Below are 22,730 nucleotides of genomic sequence, written 5' to 3'. Positions count from 1 at the left end.
GAGCCTTACAGCTCTGAGAGTTTTGCATCTTCACTTGGAGACGATCATAAGTTATTACTCTCCTCAGTTAACCAATAGCTTGTTCTTCCCAGATCCTAATTCACGGGATCTCCGATCACAAAGGTTGGGTTACTACTATGGTGTAACATCTATAGGTCTCATACCCATCTCCCTCGATGCAATATCTATCACATTTCGTGATAGTCCCTTTGTAAAGGGATCTGCCAGGTTTTTGTCTGTTTGTATATACGTAACAGTTATTACTCCGGAGTTTCTCAACTTCCTGACACACTTCAAACGTCTTTTCACGTGTCTTGATGACTTTGCATTATCTTTAGAATTGTTCACTTTAGCGATAACCGTTTGGTTATCACAATTCATAAGAATAGCCGGTACAGGTTTTTCAACAACCGGCAAGTCCATCAAGAGCTCACGCAGCCATTCTGCCTCAACAGTAGCTGTGTCCAAAGCAGTTAATTCTGCTTCCATAGTTGACCTCGTCAATATGGTTTGCTTGCAAGACCTCCATGACACTGCGCCACCACCATGAGTAAATACATACCCACTTGTTGCGTAAAGTACATCAACATCGGAGATCCAATTTGAATCACTATATCCTTCTAGCACAGCAGGATGCCCTGAATAAGTAATTCCGTAACTCATAGTACCTCTCAGATAGCGCAAGACCCTTTCTAGTGCATGCCAATGATCATCACCCGGGTTGGACATGAACCTACTCAGTTTGCTCACAGCAAAAGAGATATCTGGTCTTGTAGCGCTAGCTAAGTACATGAGTGAACCGACAATTTGAGAGTATCTTAATTGATCTCTCGTTTCTTTCTTGTTCTTTCTGAGTGTCACGCTGGGATCATAAGGTGTTGGAGAAGGCTTGCTATCCATAAAACCGAATCGGTTCAAGACCTTCTCAACATAGTGAGATTGCGTTAATGTAATCCCACTCTCATCCTTAATAAGTTTGATGTTTAGAATTACATCGGCTTCTCCCAGATCTTTCATGTCAAAACTTTTTGATAGAAAAGACTTGACCTCATTAATTGCATTAATGTTTGTACCAAAGATCAATATGTCGTCTACATACAAACATAATATGACACTATTGCCCCCACCATGGCGATAGTAAACACACCTATCAGCCTCGTTAATGACAAATCCTGCAGAAGTCAGAGTTCTTTCAAACTTCTCATGCCATTGCTTAGGTGCCTGTTTCAGACCATACAAAGATTTTAACAACTTGCACACCTTTCTCTCTTCACCCTTTACCACAAACCCGTCAGGCTGATCCATATGGATCTCCTCTTCCAACTCTCCATTGAGAAAAGCTGTCTTTACATCCATTTGATGAATGATAAGACCATAAGAGGCAGCCAAGGAAAGTAACACTCGAATGGTGGTCATTCTAGCAACGGGTGAATAGGTGTCAAAGTAATCTTCGCCTTCTTTCTGAGTGTAACCCTTGGCCACTAGCCGCGCCTTGTACTTATCAATAGTACCATCAGGCTTTAGCTTCTTTTTGAACACCCACTTACAGCCCACAGGTTTACAACCATATGGTCTATCAGTTAGTTCCCAAGTTCCATTAGAAAGAATTGAGTCCATCTCATTATGAACAGCTTCTTTCCAATCATCTACATCCGGAGATGCATATGCTTCTGCAATTGTCTTGGGTGTGTCGTCCACAAGGTATACAATGAAATCATCACCAAAGGATTTTGCAATCCTTTGTCTCTTGTTCCTTCTAGGAACTTCATTGTTATCCTTCTCAAGGACTTCCTCATGTGATTGTTCGAAATATTCATCAGTTGTACTAGATTCAGGAATTATCTCAGAAGAAAATCTAGCAATGCTATGCATATCTTTCATAGGAAATATGTTCTCAAAAAATGTTGCATCACGAGATTCCATTATAGTATCAACATGCATATCAGGTACTTCAGATTTTACCACTAAAAACCTATAAGCAATGCTCCGTTGAGCATACCCTAGAAAGACACAATCCACTGTCTTTGGTCCAAGTTTGCGTTTCTTAGGAATAGGAATATTGACCTTTGCCAAACATCCCCAAGTGCGCAAATAAGAAAGTGATGGTTTTCTCCCAACCCACTCCTCATAAGGGGTTTTCTCTTTATTATTGTTGGGAACTCTATTCAGGACATGACATGAAGTCAATAGAGCCTCCCGCCACCATGCCTTAGATAAACCAGCAGTGTCTAACATGGCATTCACCAAGTCAGTCAATGTGCGGTTTTTCCTCTCGGCCACTCCATTTGATTGAGGTGAATAGGGAGGCGTCCTCTCATGAATAATACCATGTTCCTCACAAAATTCATCAAAAACTTTTGGAAAATACTCTCCACCACGATCGGACCTAAGACGCTTGATCTTTCTCTCTAGTTGATTTTCAACTTCAGCTTTATAGATTTTAAAGTAGTCTAATGCTTCATCTTTAGTTTGCAACAAATAAACATAGCAAAATCTAGTCGCATCATCAATCAAAGTCATGAAATATCTCTTTCCACCTTTTGTCAACACACCATTCATCTCACAAAGATCAGAATGTATGAGTTCTAGAGGTGCCAAGTTTATCTCCTCGACAGCCTTATGAGGCTTTCGAGGTTGCTTAGATTGCACACAACTATGGCACTTAGAACCTTTGGCAACTATGAAGTTCGGAATTAATTTCATGCTGGATAGCCGAGACATTAAACCAAAATTAATATGACATAAACGAGAGTGCCAAATACTTGCATCATCATTAACATTAGCACAAATTTGGTTTATTGACTTATTGCAAAAATCTGAAAGAGAAAAGCGGAACAATCCTCCGCACTCATAGCCTTTTCCTATAAATTGTCCAAATCTTGACACGATTACTTTATTGGACTCTAAAACTACCTTAAATCCATCTCGACATAGAAGGGAGCCGCTAACTAGATTCTTGTTCATAGTAGGGACATGCTGCACGTTCCTTAGTTGCACGATCTTTCCCGAAGTAAACTTTAGATCCACCGTGCCAATGCCACGAACAGAAGCATGTGACCCATTCCCCATTAGGACGGAAGAATCCCTTGCGACCTGATAAGAAGTAAACAGGGAGATGTCAGCACACACATGAACGTTAGCACCCGAATCAATCCACCACGAAGATGATTGAAATACTGAAAGCACAATAGGTAAATTACCATACCCATCAGTATTGCTAGCGGTCACCATGTTGACAGTCTTGGAGCTTGTTTTCCCTCTGCGGTCTGCACGTTCAGGGCATTCCTTGGAAAAGTGTCCAGGCTTCCCACAGGCGTAGCACTCTAGCTCAGCCTTGTTGAACTTCTTCTTCTTGAAGGTAGTAGTCTTGGTAGGCTTGTTGAAAACAGGTTTGTTCTTCCCTTTGTTCTTGTTCTGTGGGTACCTCTGCACCATGTTAGCAGTAGGCTGAACCTCACCTCCTTTTTCAGTGGTATCTTTAGCCCGAGCTTTTTCTTCAACATCAAGAGATGCGATCAGATTTTCAACTGATATCTCCTGTCTCTTATGCTTCAGAGTTGTGGCGAAATTCCTCCATGAAGGAGGCAACTTTGCAATCATGCACCCAGCCACGAATTTGTCGGGTAGAACACATTTAAGGAGTTCAAGTTCCTTCACAATGCACTGTATCTCATGAGCTTGTTCAACCACAGAACGGTTATTCACCATCTTGTAGTCATGAAACTCTCCATGATGTACAGTTCACTGCCTGCATCTGTTGCACCGAATTTTGCATTCAGTGCATCCCACAGAATTTTTCCGTCGTTTATGTGCATGTACACATCACACAGACGGTCAGCAAGAACACTCAGAATGCATCCCACAAACATAGTATTGGCTTCCTGGAATTTTCTCCGATCTTCGTCGGTCATTCCCTCTGGAGCACCAACACTAGCGTGGAAAACTTTCAGAGCAGTAAGCCAGAGCGTGGTCTTCACCTGCCACCTCTTAAAGTGCACACCGGTAAACTTATCCGGCCTCAGTGCATCAGCGAATCCAGCCATAGTTAACTCAGGAAATTGCCTATACTTAGGTTTTTGGATTGTTGGAATATTAGGCAAGTTCATGATTAATTCCAGTAAATAATTCATGACTAGAAGAGATACTAGCATGCAATAATCTAGCAAACTAGAAGAACAACAAGACATGCATAACAGCAGCAAACACGTAACAGTAGCTGTAGAAACAGACATGAACAGAGGATGTTGGACGTACTGATCGTTAGCTATTATGGGTGCGACAGTGTTGATGACGATGTTGGCGACGATCTGCTGCTGACGGCGATGAATACGACGATGAGTAGCACCGCCCGACTTGGACGGAAGACGACCCGTGATGACGAATTTGAGCAGTCGTGCACAGCGCTTCCCAAAAACCTAATTCGTCCTCTCCCGGTGCAGGATCGCAAAGACGAACGGTTCCGGAGACCTGCTCTCCCACGCGCCGATGCACGCCGGCGTTTGGGATGGAGTAGACTACGATGGCGGCGCAAGTTGTGAGATGAGGCAAAACCCTAGGTGTTTTTCGGTGTGTCTCTGGCCGCAGCCGGTAGCTGTATATATATTAGGACGAGAGGCGGTATTGTGTCGCGACCACAATCCCAAACCGACTCGGTTTCTAATTCGTATACTTACCGGACAAGAAATCAAAAACTTGTCTGCCAAGACATAAAAATAAAACGGCAAAAGGAAGCTCCGCTCCTGCAAGGAGACGGACCGGATTTCGGCGGACCATTCACGCGCATGTCGCATGTACGCGCCGCCTCGCCTCGCCACGGCCCGGCCAGGCCAGGCCAGGCGAGGCGAGGCAAGCGAGCGCGCGCGTGTGGTTTTCCCTTTCTCTTCTCACACACCACTTAGAGTGGTGGAGAGAACCCACTATATAAAGAGGTCCAACTCTTCTTCAACTTCCAAGGTGGGACTAAACTTAGCACCACCACTTGCCATTTTACACATGGGCTTTGAGATTTCAGAAATTGCTATGGGCCTAGCCCATTAATTCTAACAACCCCCCACCAGATCTCAAATACCCATTTAGAGATTTGCCTTCTCTCACCACTTGTTAAATATACCAGTGTTTCAGCAGAGACTGTTAAGTTGAACTTCTGCCTAGAACTTTAAGCTACATCCATTCACAACTTGACAATGGACTATGCCTTGAATTGCTAGTTTTGTGTGAACAGGTTTCACTCAAAGTCTTAACCAGTACCTGGCCGCCAGTAGGCTACCCCGCGGTTTGGAGCTTATACGTCATACTCCCTGGTCACTTCGTGAGCTTACTAGAGATCACCCAAATCTCATAGACTGCGACGTTTACAGTCAGAACTCATATAGGTGTGTTCTTTCAAGACTGCTCTGTAGGACAACATCTTTGCTAATTATAGCCAATAGAACCACATTAAGGCATGTTGCCAACCTGCCTTACAGATCTGAGCCTTACAGCTCTGAGAGTTTTGCATCTTCACTTGGAGACGATCATAAGTTATTACTCTCCTCAGTTAACCAATAGCTTGTTCTTCCCAGATCCTAATTCACGGGATCTCCGATCACAAAGGTTGGGTTACTACTATGGTGTAACATCTATGGGTCTCATACCCATCTCCCTCGATGCAATATCTATCACATTTCGTGATAGTCCCTTTGTAAAGGGATCTGCCAGGTTTTTGTCTGTTTGTATATACGTAACAGTTATTACTCCGGAGTTTCTCAACTTCCTGACACACTTCAAACGTCTTTTCACGTGTCTTGATGACTTTGCATTATCTTTAGAATTGTTCACTTTAGCGATAACCGTTTGGTTATCACAATTCATAAGAATAGCCGGTACAGGTTTTTCAACAACCGGCAAGTCCATCAAGAGCTCACGCAGCCATTCTGCCTCAACAGTAGCTGTGTCCAAAGCAGTTAATTCTGCTTCCATAGTTGACCTCGTCAATATGGTTTGCTTGCAAGACCTCCATGACACTGCGCCACCACCATGAGTAAATACATACCCACTTGTTGCGTAAAGTACATCAACATCGGAGATCCAATTTGAATCACTATATCCTTCTAGCACAGCAGGATGCCCTGAATAAGTAATTCCGTAACTCATAGTACCTCTCAGATAGCGCAAGACCCTTTCTAGTGCATGCCAATGATCATCACCCGGGTTGGACATGAACCTACTCAGTTTGCTCACAGCAAAAGAGATATCTGGTCTTGTAGCGCTAGCTAAGTACATGAGTGAACCGACAATTTGAGAGTATCTTAATTGATCTCTCGTTTCTTTCTTGTTCTTTCTGAGTGTCACGCTGGGATCATAAGGTGTTGGAGAAGGCTTGCTATCCATAAAACCGAATCGGTTCAAGACCTTCTCAACATAGTGAGATTGCGTTAATGTAATCCCACTCTCATCCTTAATAAGTTTGATGTTTAGAATTACATCGGCTTCTCCCAGATCTTTCATGTCAAAACTTTTTGATAGAAAAGACTTGACCTCATTAATTGCATTAATGTTTGTACCAAAGATCAATATGTCGTCTACATACAAACATAATATGACACTATTGCCCCCACCATGGCGATAGTAAACACACCTATCAGCCTCGTTAATGACAAATCCTGCAGAAGTCAGAGTTCTTTCAAACTTCTCATGCCATTGCTTAGGTGCCTGTTTCAGACCATACAAAGATTTTAACAACTTGCACACCTTTCTCTCTTCACCCTTTACCACAAACCCGTCAGGCTGATCCATATGGATCTCCTCTTCCAACTCTCCATTGAGAAAAGCTGTCTTTACATCCATTTGATGAATGATAAGACCATAAGAGGCAGCCAAGGAAAGTAACACTCGAATGGTGGTCATTCTAGCAACGGGTGAATAGGTGTCAAAGTAATCTTCGCCTTCTTTCTGAGTGTAACCCTTGGCCACTAGCCGCGCCTTGTACTTATCAATAGTACCATCAGGCTTTAGCTTCTTTTTGAACACCCACTTACAGCCCACAGGTTTACAACCATATGGTCTATCAGTTAGTTCCCAAGTTCCATTAGAAAGAATTGAGTCCATCTCATTATGAACAGCTTCTTTCCAATCATCTACATCCGGAGATGCATATGCTTCTGCAATTGTCTTGGGTGTGTCGTCCACAAGGTATACAATGAAATCATCACCAAAGGATTTTGCAATCCTTTGTCTCTTGTTCCTTCTAGGAACTTCATTGTTATCCTTCTCAAGGACTTCCTCATGTGATTGTTCGAAATATTCATCAGTTGTACTAGATTCAGGAATTATCTCAGAAGAAAATCTAGCAATGCTATGCATATCTTTCATAGGAAATATGTTCTCAAAAAATGTTGCATCACGAGATTCCATTATAGTATCAACATGCATATCAGGTACTTCAGATTTTACCACTAAAAACCTATAAGCAATGCTCCGTTGAGCATACCCTAGAAAGACACAATCCACTGTCTTTGGTCCAAGTTTGCGTTTCTTAGGAATAGGAATATTGACCTTTGCCAAACATCCCCAAGTGCGCAAATAAGAAAGTGATGGTTTTCTCCCAACCCACTCCTCATAAGGGGTTTTCTCTTTATTATTGTTGGGAACTCTATTCAGGACATGACATGAAGTCAATAGAGCCTCCCGCCACCATGCCTTAGATAAACCAGCAGTGTCTAACATGGCATTCACCAAGTCAGTCAATGTGCGGTTTTTCCTCTCGGCCACTCCATTTGATTGAGGTGAATAGGGAGGCGTCCTCTCATGAATAATACCATGTTCCTCACAAAATTCATCAAAAACTTTTGGAAAATACTCTCCACCACGATCGGACCTAAGACGCTTGATCTTTCTCTCTAGTTGATTTTCAACTTCAGCTTTATAGATTTTAAAGTAGTCTAATGCTTCATCTTTAGTTTGCAACAAATAAACATAGCAAAATCTAGTCGCATCATCAATCAAAGTCATGAAATATCTCTTTCCACCTTTTGTCAACACACCATTCATCTCACAAAGATCAGAATGTATGAGTTCTAGAGGTGCCAAGTTTCTCTCCTCGGCAGCCTTATGAGGCTTTCGAGGTTGCTTAGATTGCACACAACTATGGCACTTAGAACCTTTGGCAACTATGTAGTTCGGAATTAAACTCATGCTGGATAGCCGAGACATTAAACCAAAATTAATATGACATAAACGAGAGTGCCAAATACTTGCATCATCATTAACATTAGCACAAATTTGGTTTATTGACTTATTGCAAAAATCTGAAAGAGAAAAGCGGAACAAGCCTCCGCACTCATAGCCTTTTCCTATAAATTGTCCAAATCTTGACACGATTACTTTATTGGACTCTAAAACTACCTTAAATCCATCTCGACATAGAAGGGAGCCGCTAACTAGATTCTTGTTCATAGTAGGGACATGCTGCACGTTCCTTAGTTGCACGATCTTTCCCGAAGTAAACTTCAGATCCACCGTGCCAATGCCACGAACAGAAGCATGTGACCCATTCCCCATTAGGACGGAAGAATCCCTTGCGACCTGATAAGAAGTAAACAGGGAGATGTCAGCACACACATGAACGTTAGCACCCGAATCAATCCACCACGAAGATGATTGAAATACTGAAAGCACAATAGGTAAATTACCATACCCATCAGTATTGCTAGCGGTCACCATGTTGACAGTCTTGGAGCTTGTTTTCCCTCTGCGGTCTGCACGTTCAGGGCATTCCTTGGAAAAGTGTCCAGGCTTCCCACAGGCGTAGCACTCTAGCTCAGCCTTGTTGAACTTCTTCTTCTTGAAGGTAGTAGTCTTGGTAGGCTTGTTGAAAACATGTTTGTTCTTCCCTTTGTTCTTGTTCTGTGGGTACCTCTGCACCATGTTAGCAGTAGGCTGAACCTCACCTCCTTTTTCAGTGGTATCTTTAGCCCGAGCTTTTTCTTCAACATCAAGAGATGCAATCAGATTTTCAACTGATATCTCCTGTCTCTTATGCTTCAGAGTTGTGGCGAAATTCCTCCATGAAGGAGGCAACTTTGCAATCATGCATCCAGCCACGAATTTGTCGGGTAGAACACATTTAAGGAGTTCAAGTTCCTTCACAATGCACTGTATCTCATGAGCTTGTTCAACCATAGAACGGTTATTCACCATCTTGTAGTCATGAAAACTCTTCATGATGTACAGTTCACTGCCTGCATCTGTTGCACCGAATTTTGCATTCAGTGCATCCCACAGAATTTTTCCGTCGTTTATGTGCATGTACACATCATACAGACGGTCAGCAAGAACACTCAGAATGCATCCCACAAACATAGTATTGGCTTCCTGGAATTTTCTCCGATCTTCGTCGGTCATTCCCTCTGGAGCACCAACACTAGCGTGGAAAACTTTCAGAGCAGTAAGCCAGAGCGTGGTCTTCACCTGCCACCTCTTAAAGTGCACACCGGTAAACTTATTCGGCCTCAGTGCATCAGCGAATCCAGCCATAGTTAACTCAGGAAATTGCCTATACTTAGGTTTTTGGATTGTTGGAATATTAGGCAAGTTCATGATTAATTCCAGTAAATAATTCATGACTAGAAGAGATACTAGCATGCAATAATCTAGCAAACTAGAAGAATAGCAAGACATGCATAACAGCAGCAAACACGTAACAATAGCTGTAGAAACAGACATGAACAGAGGATGTTGGACGTACTGATCGTTAGCTATTATGGGTGCGACAGTGTTGATGACGATGTTGGCGACGATCTGCTGCTGACGGCGATGAATACGACGATGAGTAGCACCGCCCGACTTGGACGGAAGACGACCCGTGATGACGAATTTGAGCAGTCGCGCACAGCGCTTCCCAAAAACCTAATTCGTCCTCTCCCGGTGTAGGATCGCAAAGACGAACGGTTCCGGAGACCTGCTCTCCTACGCGCCGATGCACGCCGGCGTTTGGGATGGAGTAGACTACGATGGCGGCGCAAGTTGTGAGATGAGGCAAAACCCTAGGTGTTTTTCGGTGTGTCTCACGCGCATGTACGCCTCGCCACGGCCCAGCGAGGCGAGCGAGCGCGCGCGTGTGGTTTTCCCTTTCTCTTCTCACACACCACTTAGAGTGGTGGAGAGAACCCACTATATAAAGAGGTCCAACTCTTCTTCAACTTCCAAGGTGGGACTAAACTTAGCACCACCACTTGCCATTTTACACATGGGCTTTGAGATTTCAGAAATTGCTATGGGCCTAGCCCATTAATTCTAACAGTTGCTTTCTTCTAAAGAGTTATTGAAATATAATTTCTGTATATTTGTGGCGTATACTGTGTCATTGTTGCTTTCTTCTAAAGCAACGACGCGTGGTATGCGTCATCTTAAGTTCTTAACACTCTCCTTCTTTATAAGGAAAATGAGTGCTTAGATGCGTGTTCAAAGGAACTATGTATGTTAGCTGCTCAATTAATGCAAGACCGACCTAATAAGAAAACAACATTTTAATTCATTTTATATCAGTTGACTTCAACGATAGCTAGCTTGCCGGCCCGAAATGTGCCTTCTTTGTTTTTTTTACCCTTACCATCTCTTTATTTGTATAAACCTTACAGCCTTATTACCATCACTGTTTATTCTCAGTGGAACATGTTTTTAGAAAAGAAAGCATTTAGACGTCTTCATAGTCAACGGGAACGTCTTGTCCCACTCAATGCGCATCGTCAGAGGGCCTGAAATAAATCCAGAAAAATGCGAGCACTAGTGTCAAGTCTAGGACCTGAACTCTGGTGGGCTGGGTATAACACTGTCCTCCTAACCATCCAACCATAGGCTAGTTCACGTTTCAGTAACTCTTGGTTGAACAAACAGAACTACATGTGTCTATCTTATTTACAATTCCTACCCATCTACATGTTTCCTTCTTAAGAAGTGTTTTTCCATCTATTAGTGTTAGGAAATTGTATTGACCAGGACCATGCATTAGAGATACCTAGCTCTATGTTTAGTCATATGTTCATTTTCCCGGAGAACCATTCATGTATGAGAAATACATCATTGGATGTTTACAAATTGTATGACCAACACTTGTCTACTTGGTATCTGATTATGTCTTTGGATCGTTGGTTTGTTAGGACTTGACTATGCGCTTCGAGGGAGTCTTAATGACTTAAAAGGATTTATAGAAATTTCAGAGAGTAACATTTTCAAGTGCGTTGTTTGGTTTGTAGAACTATACTCCATGTTCCTTTGCACTGTATTTCAAAGCAAAATTCCATTTACTTAAACTATTGGAAATAGTGTTTTTTCCACGATGAAATTAGGCAAATCTTGGTGGGAATTCAATCTCGTGGGATTCAAGTGGACATGACAATGCATGCCTACATTTATCTTATTGATTTGTCTTATGGATCACGCGAATCAAATAAACCCTTATCTAATGTCTCCCAACCGCTGAATTCTGATGTAAGTATGTCAAACAATGATACAACCAACATACATGCTTAGGGGTACATTTGGTTGCATGGAGTTCCCACACAAACCACCGGGTACAAGCCCAAACGAGTCAAACCCTTGTTGTTTGGTTGCCTGCATAAGGCCCGGTGTGCTCACCTTGCAACACAAGTGGTGAAGTTACCCACTCGACAATCATTCAAAAATGGTACCCCCTCCTCTACTCTCATTGCATGTGATGAACCGATGATATATTATATTTAGAAACGAAGTACTATGATAATGATTTCAAATTGCATGGTAATAACACAATCCTTAAGCCTACTTAGTACATAACTTGTTTTATCTTTCTCTTCCCATGACCAGACTTCTTTCTACTTTCAAACCCTTTGTAGAGTAACTTAAATATGTTCATGTAGAGAAATATATTGGCACCCGTGTGCGAAAGAATTATGTTTATCTTTCATCTTTCTATGTTATGAAATAAGATAGAAATATGTAAGACGCGGCTAATAATTCACACTTTGCACGAACCTGTTTTGTATATTCACTTCAGTTCAGATGGACCATTTCAAAGACACACACATAAACTCCGCGCACACAAACACAAAATTTCACAAGTCACAAAGACACCAATAGCAAACCACACCACAACACCAACCAGACGGCCGGCGCCGATTTCATTATTCGCACTCGATCACACACGGAACAATCACCACAAGCGCATCAACCGCTTGCACCTTAGCAGTTGCAAGGGTCGCACTTGCAGCTGGCGCCGCAGCTGCAGCTGTGGGCGGCCTCACCGGACTCGGCGGCCTCCTCGAACTGCACCTTCGCGGGCCTGACGCCGAGGACGACGGCGGTGGCCTGCATGGTGGCGCCGCTCTTCTCCGAGTTAGGGTACATCTTGCTGCATCAGGCGAATCAAAATAATCAGCTCAACTACTCAGTGGCAACTCACCCTAGTTTACAAGAGAGAGAGAAAGCATGCATACCCGCAGTTGCAGTTTGAGCCGCAGCCGCAGCTTGATCCACAGCTGCAAGACATCCTTGGTAATGCTGTAAGCTCGGCTGCCGAAGATGAAAGATTTGATTGGGATGGTGAGCAGTGGGCGATGCATATGCTCGGCTTGTGCACCGCTATTTATAGGCGTGCTTGTGTGTTGGAAAGGGCGTTGTTGCGTGTATGTACAAGATGCATATGCCTAGAATAGGTCGTCGTAAGTTATTTTTCATCCAATGGCGCTTTCTAAATTCAGTGTATTAATTTCAAACTATATTGTGCTGGGATATGGTTGCTTTCTTTTTTTACAAGAGAAATTTTCAATTTATTCATCAATTATGGCAGTACAGAAAACACTAGAGGTAATAAAAATTACAACTAAGTCCATGGACCACCTAGTGACGACTACAAACATCGGAGCCAGCCGAAAGCGCGCCGCCGTCGTCGCCCCTCCCCAGTGGCGGAGCCAGGAATATAGTATGAGGAGGGCCAAGTGTAGTAAATCCCTGCTAGGGAGGGCCAGCTCATAAGAATACATCATTTTTGCAACCATTGTACATCTATTAGCATGCATACTAGGCTTAATACAACAATCTTAGGGGGGGGGGGGGGGGGGGGGCGGAGCCGGACAAACCTTGTTGTAGACTTGTAGTAGACAACCGAGCAGTCATCATGCTAAGGACCCAAAGGACCAACACAACAGAGCAGCAACCATCCCCGATGAAGAGATTTGTAGATCAGAAAGATCAAACCTGTAACCACACGAACGAAGACGAACAAAAACTGGATCCAAATAGATCCATCAAAGACCAGCATCGACTGAATCCCGTGAGATCCGACGGAGACACACTCCACACATCCTTCGACTGACGCTATTCGCACCATCAGGGTAGAGATAGGACGTGAGAGACATTATTTCTATTGAGCAACATCACCACCGCCACACAGCCTCAATTAAGACATTGAACTTAACAAAAACAAAAACGGGGTCTTGCTTTCTGCTAAAGCAACAATGCGTAGTTGACTTTCCTTCCCTTTTGAATATATAGCACCAACACTAACGTTAGTTGATTAATTAGTGAACGTAAGATATCAAGACCTAATTTTAAGTCATTTTATAATTACTAACATCGGTCGTTGTACGCCTGCAAGAAATGAGCCTTCTTTGTGTTGTGGTCTCTTATGCTTACCATCATTTATTTTGATTATTTTTTGCCTCAAAAGGAACCATTTTTTTCTTCAAAAAGAGGGAATATCTCTCGGCCTGTGCATCGAGTCATGCACACAACCTTTTTCAAAAGGAACGAATAACTTTCAGATGAAGAAATATTTGTATGGACTCATCATTCTTTTTTTGTGAAAAGTCCTTCCGTCTACTAATAATATATAACAATTGTAGAAAGATTTTTAAGAGTAACTAAAATTATAACCAGGTCCACGGACCACCTCGCGAAGACTACAAATACTGGAACAAGCCGAAGGTATGCCGCCATCATCGCCCCTACCTCATCAGAGACGGTAAAATCTTGTTGTAATTGACAACTGGGAGTCATCGTGCTAAGGCCCAACGTGCGAATACATTAGTGCAGCAACTGTCGGCGACGAAAAAAGCGCATAACGGAAGGACTATACCTACAAATACACCAACGACCACGAGTGCCAGCCGAATCCAAACGGACCTGCCAGAGACAAAGCTCACCAGATCCAAGCGGATCCGCTGGAGGCCAACGCTGACTAGACCCAATCATATCAGCCGGAAACACACATCCACGCGTCCCTCGCCAGTGCTAGGCACATGAGGACTAATGATTTCAATGAGTTTATTTTAAGACCTTAGACCAATTTTCATATTCTCTATGGCTAATGAGAAATGATTCGTGACCCCACAAACAACTTTTCTAGTTGGTGTCCTCATCAAGCTCATAGTTTTTACTTTCATAGGTATTTTGGTGAATCCAAGAATCACATTTAGTACAAGACAATCATACTATGAATAGGGGTGCAAGAAAATACTTTGGTTTGAATTCCAATAATAGATCCTAATACAAAGTTATCCAAAATCCACTTCCAAGCCATGTACGGATTTCTCTAATTAAGCCTCCGTACCTCCAAAGATTTTCTTCCGGTACTACCGAGCCACTTAGGTTTATTCATGCTAAGAGATAACCCAGACTCAACTGTTCAGAACCATCGTTATTTTTGTTTCAGAGCTGTCGATCCCTATATTCCACTTTGACAAAACGTCTTGTTTTGTTCGACATTCCAAGCATCACATTTAATCGACACTTCTGAATCATCCCAGTTTGCTTTTCTCTGATCATAGTATAAATTTGATAAATACGCTTATTCGTCTTGAGCTTTCGAGTGGCCACATAGCTCTTCTATGCAAATTTCTTAAGTCTTGCGATGATCTTTTTGTAGGCCACTGCTTCTCTCTGCTGATATCCTTACTCTTAGCGACGTAGATGGTTTGGCCATGAAGGGTTTGTAGTAAGTGGCAAATTTTCCCTTAGTTGAAAACCAGGGTATCAATTCGTGGAGTCTTGGTTTGTAGCCAATGATCAGTACCTACACACTAAGACATTTCACTTGGTCCCCAACACTCCTATTAAGGGTGTCAACCTTACTAGTCTTGTTAGTTACAAATATTAATGTATTTTGTGGTTGGAAGTGATGATTACAAGTAAGTAATAAAATGGTTTAGATTGTAAACAATAAGAAAATAGTTGATCAAGGTTGAATTTATGAGGAATAATGGACCGAGTTTGATAATTTCACTAGTGACATCTCTTATAAAACATAACATAGGTGTGGTGAATAATTACTGTTGCATATCGATTAAATTGAAGTTTTTATGATTGATCATATCAGTCATGATTTCACATAGACACTGCGAATTTATATCCACATACCGTTATCCATATGCATCTATGGCTAATACTCCACTAGAAACCACTATCCAACATGCATATCAAAGTATTAAATAAAAATAGAGCATTGCATTAAGCAAGGTGGCATAATGTTGATAGTATATTATATTTACCTCCAGATCATCACTGAGACAACTATCGGACTGTCTTTTTATCCATAGTGGCGATAACACAATACAAGGCTTTTTTTTTCTCTTTTTGTCACGAAGAGAATATTTGTCTATAAATCACTATCCAACATGCATATCTAACTTGCAAGGTTAAACTGAACTAACATACACAACTCCCTCTCATAGATCATTCATCTAAACATGGCCGGTGCAAAGACTAATAGATTGGGAAGCATATTTGTCTATAAATCATGCAATAAAGAACTCACATTAGTCCAAAATAAATCATATATAAACCTGATAATAAGATGGCAATTCATCACACCGCAAAAAATACACCATTAATCACATCAGATGATCACAATCATGTTAGGAAGCTCATGTGATCATTGTATTGATAACAAGGGATAGAGGACGCCATCTAGCTAATATTATGGACCCATAGTCCATGGAAGACTACTCACACATGAACATGGTGGAAACAAGGGCGATGAAGATGATTCCAACGATGAATTCCTCCTCCGGGAGACTACGAAAAAGGCCTCCAGATTGGATCAATGCGGAATAGGAGGTGGCGGCGGCGTAAAACAATCCTTGATAACTACTCCCTCCGTCACGAAATGCTTGTCATCAAAATGGATAAAAGGAGATATATCTAGACGTATTTTAGTTTTAGATACATCCTTTTTATCCATTTTAATGACAAGTATTTTTGAACGGAGGGAGTATTTTTAGGGTTTCGGGAGAATATAAAGGCAGGGGGACCGAGAGGCGGCATGGGAGGTGCCCTAGGGGCCTCACGTGGCTCCACCTTGTGTCCCAAAAGAAGGTCACGTGGGGGGAGACCTTGTCGCCTCCCTGGCCCCCTCTAGTGCCCCTGGCTTCGTCTTGGTGTAAAACCTCCAAAAAATAATTTTTCTATTCCTAAAGCGGTGTTTTTAAAAAAGTCTAAAAAACATGAAAAAACAGCAATGTGCACTGGGCACTCAATTAATAGGTTCGACCAATAAGATGATATAGAATAGTGCTAAAACTATGCCAACATGATATAAGAGTAGTATGAACATATCAAAAAATTATAGATGCGTTTGAGACATATCATGCTCTACCGAGCTATATGTCTCATCGATAATTCCAGCCATTATGTCTTAGTAGAAAAGGTGCCACCTTTTTGTGTTTGGAACCACCGCGAATTCTCCATTGTCACTTTCGAGCAATGTATTTCTTCATGTTTGTGAACAATGCTCCGTCTGCTCAAATATATTAGACCCAGTTCCATAGTTCCGCTAGAGTCCTACTGGTGCTTCCAAGCCTATGTTACATTTGAGTAATGATCAGGTTTTGGATCTCCTCTATATATTCGGTACCATACCCATTCGAGTTGGAAACCATCCACATCCATCATTCCACTCCTTGCCAACCACTCTAAGCCACTGATACGTCTCCGTCGTATCTACTTTTCCTAATGCTTTTGCTCTTGTTTTGGACTCTAATTTGCATGATTTGAATGAAACAAATCCGGACTGACGCTATTTTCAGTAGAACTACCATGGTGTTGTTTTTGTGTAGAAATTAAAGTTCTTGGAATGGAACGAAACTTTTTGGAGAATTTTTATATAATAAAAGAAAAATACTGGAGCCAAGAATCACTGGAGGGGCCCCCTGGGTGAGCACAACCCACAAGGGCGCGCCTAGGTGGGTTGTGCCCACCTGGTGGCCCCGCAGACCCTATCTCCGACGCTATAAAATCCTATTTTTGGAGAGAAAAATCGGGGAGAAAGAATTATCGCGTTTCACGAGACGGAGCCGCCCCTGCCTCCTGTTCTTCATCGGGAGACCAGATCTGGAGCCCGTTTGGGGCTCCGGAGAGGGGAATCTTCGATCTTCATCATCACCAACCCTTCTTCATCGCCAATTCCATGATGCTCCCCATTGGGAGTGAGTAATTCCTTCGTAGGCTCGCTGGTCGGTGAGGAGTTGGATGAGATTCATCATGTAATCGAGTTAGTTTTGTTAGGGCTTGATCCCTAGTATCCACTATGTTCTGAGATTGATATTGTTATGACTTTGCCATGCTTAATGCTTATCACTTTGGGCCCGGGTGCCATGATTTTAGATCTGAACCGTTTATGTTTTCACCATTATATCTATGTTCTAGATCCGATCTTGCAAGTCATATTCACCTATTACGTGTTATGATCCGTAAACTCCGGTGTGACAGTAATCGGGATACTTTCCGATGATGACCGTAGTTTAAGGAGTTCATGCATTCACTATGTGTTAATGCTTTGTTCCAGTTCTCTATTAAAAAAAGGCCTTAATATCCCTTAGTTTTCTTATGGACCCCGCTGCCACGGGAGGGTAGGACAAAAGATGTCATGCAAGTTCTTTCCATAAGCACGTATTACTATTTACGGAAGTATTATTTGGTCGGCTTAGCATTCTCGAAAATTTCAATGGTTGCTTGGATGTCATCATAGAGGAAACATGTAGGTATTTGTCACGATGTGTTGTGCTCAACACATGTGGTTGAGCCTATTAGTTCTTTCATTTCTATTTGTGTATTAATTGTAACGTACACGTATTTAGCTAGTAACAATAAAATGTCACCTACAGTACAATATTGAACACCCAAAATGGCATCAGAATGAAGTAGTAATATTATGTAAATTAAATCCTTCAAACTTACTTGTCGTACGCATGGAGAGCTAATGAGAATTGAGAAGTAGATAAACTCCACAACAGATAAGGTTCCAAGTAAGTTCTAGATTTTCACATGGCAAGCGCTGCCTGCTATCCTTGTTGGTAGGGATATACTTATTGATTGTCACACTAAGGTCTCTCCTGAATATCCAGTCTATTGACGGGTGCTGAAGATGTGTGCCATATGTTGTTCGCTTGCAGTCGTACATAGGAGATTTGGAGTGCTCTTGGTTTCAGGAGGTTATTGCTGGGTTCAAGATATGGGCAGATCAGGCCACTGATAGGGCAGCTTGGACTACGAGAATCACTCCATATGTTATTCTAGCAGAATTGCTAACACAATCAACAAAGCAGTCGCCAGTGATAGGGGCAGCTGTGACTAAGAGAATCTGTTGTAGTGGCTGTTTGGTATATTTGGCGGCAGAGAAGAGAAACTGTCCAGAATCCCAGAAGTATAAACACAATCACATCAAATTTTGCAAAGTGTACTGTCCACTCCAGAGTAATGAGGTGGTTGTTAAATGGGAGAAACCTCCAGCAAGGTTTATATATTAAATTTGGATGCTACATTTTTGTAAAATGACTCTGGAGCGGCTGCTACCGTCCTTGGGAACAGTCGTGGTTAGGCTCTTGCAAGAGCATCTTGGTTTTAAACAATCTTTTGGACGCGACAACAACGGAGACCACAACGATTCAGAAAGGTTTAGATCTTGTGGAAAGCCTTGGATCCTCACCAATTATTATTGGATCTGGTTCTTTAGAAGTAATTCAAGCTTGCAATGGAGTGATGGAGACCTGGAGCCCATACACTGCTATCTTAGCAAATTGTTTCCGGAAGGCCTCCAGGATTGGTGCAATCACCTTGTTCACTGTCCAAGGGAAGTACCATCTTTTCCTTGCGGCGCCGTATCGTGCCATTTACATCCCTACTCAACTTGTACTGGACATGAACTGAACCAAACCATGGTACAAGCTTGGATTCTTCGAAAGGAAGCGAGGTCAAGGTAAAACCTTGGGCAAGCCTTAGCAGATACTCCCTCCGTTCCTAAATATAAGTGAAATGATTGTAGTTATCCAAAGAAGGGAAACTAAATAACTCAACTATTCCTTGGGCAAGCCTTAGCAGATACTCTCTCCGTTCCTAAATATAAGTGAAATTATTGTAGTTATCCAAAGAAGGGAAACTAAATAACTCAACTATTCCTGAAATTCAAAAGATGGTACAAAAAATGGTGTATCGCCCATCGTGGGGCTCGAACCCACGACCACAAGGTTAAGAGCCTTGCGCTCTACCAACTGAGCTAGACGGGCTTTGCATGTCATTTCCACGTTTACAGTATAGACCTAAGTAACTAAAGCAAAATGGAACAGCCACCACTAACAAAAATATAAGTGAAATTATTGTAGTTATCCAAAGAAGGGAAACTAAATAACTCAACTATTCCTGAAATTCAAAAGATGGTACAAAAAATGGTGTATCGCCCACCGTGGGGCTCGAACCCACGACCACAAGGTTAAGAGCCTTGCGCTCTACCAACTGAGCTAGACGGGCTTTGCATGTCATTTCCACGTTTACAGTATAGACCTAAGTAACTAAAGCAAAATGGAACAGCCACCACTAACAAAAATACTACCTCCGTCCGGATTTAGTAGGCCCTCTCTCATTTTGGGCTAAAATTTGACCAACAAATTTAACTAATAAAATGTAAACTATATATCATTTTTTATTGAATGGTCACAGGGGGGAGAGGATCCCTATCTGAATATATTGCTCAAAAAGCGGCCAAAGCCAAGAGTCACCCCTTAAGCTTTGGCTGATCCAGTTTATAAGGGAAACCGGATCAAAAAGCTAAACAAGTTGACCCCGTTTACGAGGGAAACTGGGCCGAAAACCATACAGGTAACAAGGTTACATAAGATGAGAAAAAAGTGCCACCCAGGAGAGGGCATGACCTAGCTAGCAGGCAGAAAGATCAACACCACGAGAGACACAAGTATATATCATAAAAATTATACCTTCAAAAAGCTCTTTCAAATACAAATCCAATCCAATAGTGTACTTTTTGTAGCATAGAATCTATATTTTGTTAGTCATATGAATGATGAAAGTTTGGCTCAAAATATTTATTTTTCTCGAATATGCACGAATGTGCACATTATATATTAAAGAAGAAAGGCAAGGAATGCCTCCACCATAAGTTTACATATACCTCGTTACAACACTACTTCTCACTACTCGGACCTAATAAACCCGGACGGAGGTAGTACTCCCAAGGCATGGTAATGGTGCATGCAACAGAACCTACATGAATCGTAGTCACTAAAATGTAAAGTCGTTACATGAACATCGGCAAGCATGAAGAGATTTTAATTGAAACATGAGCTGAACTAAAGGATGGCACGGGAATATCATACAAAATCTCTCCATCTCCAGTCAGGTAGCTCCTGAGAACGTTGACCATAGCTGCACATAGTGTGACCAATAGGGAGGTTTGCTCTGGAAAGGAGCTTCGTTTCTGTGAGAGACTTCATGCTGAAATGATAGTAGTTTTTTTTTTCAGAGAAGGGAAAGAAAATAAGTAACTCAAACCCGAAGATGGAAAAACAATGAAAATCGCCCACCGTGGGGCTCGAACCTACGACGCCACAAGGGCCTTGCGCTCTACCAACTGAGCTAGACGGGCCTGACATGATGATACTACGTTCGAAGTTTATACAGAGAGTAACCACAGCAGAACGGAGCAGTTAAATCTTAGAAATGCAGTACTAACAAAAAAGAAACTTTCCAGGCATGGCAATGGTTCATGCAACGGAAATTATATGAAGGGCAGTCATAAAATGTAAAGTCGGTTCTGCATCCTTCCAGGCTTCCAGCAACTTGCAGAGCGCCAAAGTTACACGACCTCACATCTTTCGAACCTTAGTTCGAACACAAACATCAGCAACTAAACGATGGTACGGACAGTGAGCTCACATGGCTCGAACCTGCTTTGACCACGGGCATCGGTAGCCCGTAGCACACAAGATCTCTCGATCTCGGGTCAGGTAGCTCCTGACCTCGTTCACCATGGTTGACATGGCGGGATGAGCAGTGATGTTTGCTCTGTAAAGGAGCTTCGTTTCTGTCAGAAACTTCAGGCTGAATGATGGTAGTTTTCCCAAAAAGAAAAGGAATCGCCCACCGTGGGGCTCGAACCCACGACCACAAGGTTAAGAGCCTTGCGCTCTACCAACTGAGCTAGACGGGCTTGATGCAGAGACATTTCAGTTCATCCACTTACTCAGATGCGGCAATCCCTGCCTTGCTCGAATCGCCATCCATGAAAATCATACCTCGGATTCACGAGATCTCTGCGGGGATGCGGACTTTCTGCTGCGGATCCATCGGGCATGGTGGTTGGATGGTTCCTCCATGTCTGGCACTGGCAGTTGCCGCCCAGATCGGGTTGGATGGATCCTCCATGACGATGCCAAGCAAGCTCCGATTCCTGTCCAGAAAAGAGTAGATCAGGGCCGGAAAGCTGCAGCACAGACTCAGATTTGACTTGATTCGATGTCGCAGCTAACAAATCGCTTACTTCGTACTCCCCACGCCAAGATTTTGCCTGTCCGCGGCCGCACGGCTCCAAGTCTTGCCAATGGGGTGCCGCGGAAGCGAGAGGATTCTTTGCCAATTGCCGGAGAGACTGGGAGGGACAGAGCACGAGGCTCGAGCCCACGCTTGCACTACTGGACAAGCCCTAGGGGAGTAGCACCCGCGCTGCCGGCGGGTCTATTTCGATCGTGGAGGGGAGGCACACGACGGTGCTACACGTGGAACAGGAGGAACGCCCAAAGCCAAAGGAGTGCGATGCGAACCATGCTTATCCTATCCTAGCTTGACACGGCACGTCGTGCCGTCGTGATGTTCTTTTTTTTTTTCTTTTTTTTCGCAAAGGTTGAGGATTGGTTACTTCTGCGTGCTCGTGCGGGACTCTCTCTGAAGCAGGCGAGCTGCTCCGCGAGGAACTGGGCCAGAGGCAGGGGCAGCCCATGTCCGCCTATGATGTGGACGTGAAACCACTCTGGGTCTTGATTAATCTTATATATATTTTGACTCCTCAACAAAAGAAAAGATTAATCTCATTTTGACATGTTTGGGTGTAAATTATATATGGAAAACGCCATCCTTCGGTCGGCTAATGCACGCACAACGTCCGCCGCCTGCATAGCCGTCAGATTGAACTTGATTGAGCGCTCGTGCCGGCCACAAGACACGTGCAACCACTTTTTTTTCCAACAAGTGTATTGTTTCAGAAGGTTTTTGCAACAGGGGACTTGTCTCGAAAGGTTTATGCAGCCGAGCTCTTGTTTTAGAAAGAAGAAAAAATGATTGGACGATGAATATTTTTTCTTATGCAACGTGTGTCTTATTTCAGAAACATAGCCTTGGTTGCAGAAAGCGCCGGAGGAGCGCCCGGCATTAGATCGTACGAGACCAAGCATTGCAACACGATGCGTGTTTCAGAAACATAGTTTCAGTTGCAGAAA

General features: G+C 42.8%; 1 protein-coding gene, 2 long non-coding RNA genes and 3 other non-coding genes across 6 annotated transcripts; all 6 read right to left on the bottom strand.

Moving 5' to 3' along the window:
• Positions 1-8,178: 8,178 nt before the first annotated feature.
• Positions 8,179-8,974, bottom strand: LOC141021207 (uncharacterized). The gene is made up of 2 exons (XR_012181483.1): positions 8,675-8,974; positions 8,179-8,562 (listed from the first exon to the last, which is right to left on the bottom strand). It is a non-coding gene; the product is annotated as an uncharacterized lncRNA (long non-coding RNA).
• Positions 8,975-11,977: 3,003 nt separating this feature from the next.
• Positions 11,978-12,592, bottom strand: LOC120961944 (metallothionein-like protein 1). Its single transcript, XM_040385787.3, has 2 exons — positions 12,450-12,592; positions 11,978-12,364 (listed from the first exon to the last, which is right to left on the bottom strand). Exons 1-2 carry the CDS (start codon positions 12,500-12,502, stop codon positions 12,196-12,198), a joined length of 222 nt encoding a protein of 73 aa, XP_040241721.1. The 5' UTR covers positions 12,503-12,592; the 3' UTR covers positions 11,978-12,195.
• Positions 12,593-19,438: 6,846 nt separating this feature from the next.
• Positions 19,439-19,511, bottom strand: TRNAK-CUU (transfer RNA lysine (anticodon CUU)). The gene has a single exon. It is a non-coding gene; the product is annotated as a tRNA-Lys (tRNA).
• Positions 19,512-19,679: 168 nt separating this feature from the next.
• TRNAK-CUU (transfer RNA lysine (anticodon CUU)) lies at positions 19,680-19,752 on the bottom strand. Its single transcript has one exon. It is a non-coding gene; the product is annotated as a tRNA-Lys (tRNA).
• Positions 19,753-20,323: 571 nt separating this feature from the next.
• On the bottom strand, positions 20,324-22,090 carry LOC109758760 (uncharacterized). The gene is made up of 3 exons (XR_002231880.4): positions 21,779-22,090; positions 21,534-21,688; positions 20,324-20,733 (listed from the first exon to the last, which is right to left on the bottom strand). It is a non-coding gene; the product is annotated as an uncharacterized lncRNA (long non-coding RNA).
• On the bottom strand, positions 21,376-21,448 carry TRNAK-CUU (transfer RNA lysine (anticodon CUU)). Its single transcript has one exon. It is a non-coding gene; the product is annotated as a tRNA-Lys (tRNA).
• Positions 22,091-22,730: the final 640 nt, after the last annotated feature.

The sequence above is a fragment of the Aegilops tauschii genome, chromosome 1 (assembly GCF_002575655.3).
Source record: "Aegilops tauschii subsp. strangulata cultivar AL8/78 chromosome 1, Aet v6.0, whole genome shotgun sequence".
Taxonomy (NCBI): domain Eukaryota; kingdom Viridiplantae; phylum Streptophyta; class Magnoliopsida; order Poales; family Poaceae; genus Aegilops; species Aegilops tauschii.
Note: the sequence above shows the minus strand (reverse complement) of the source record. Positions and strands in the feature narration are given on the sequence as shown.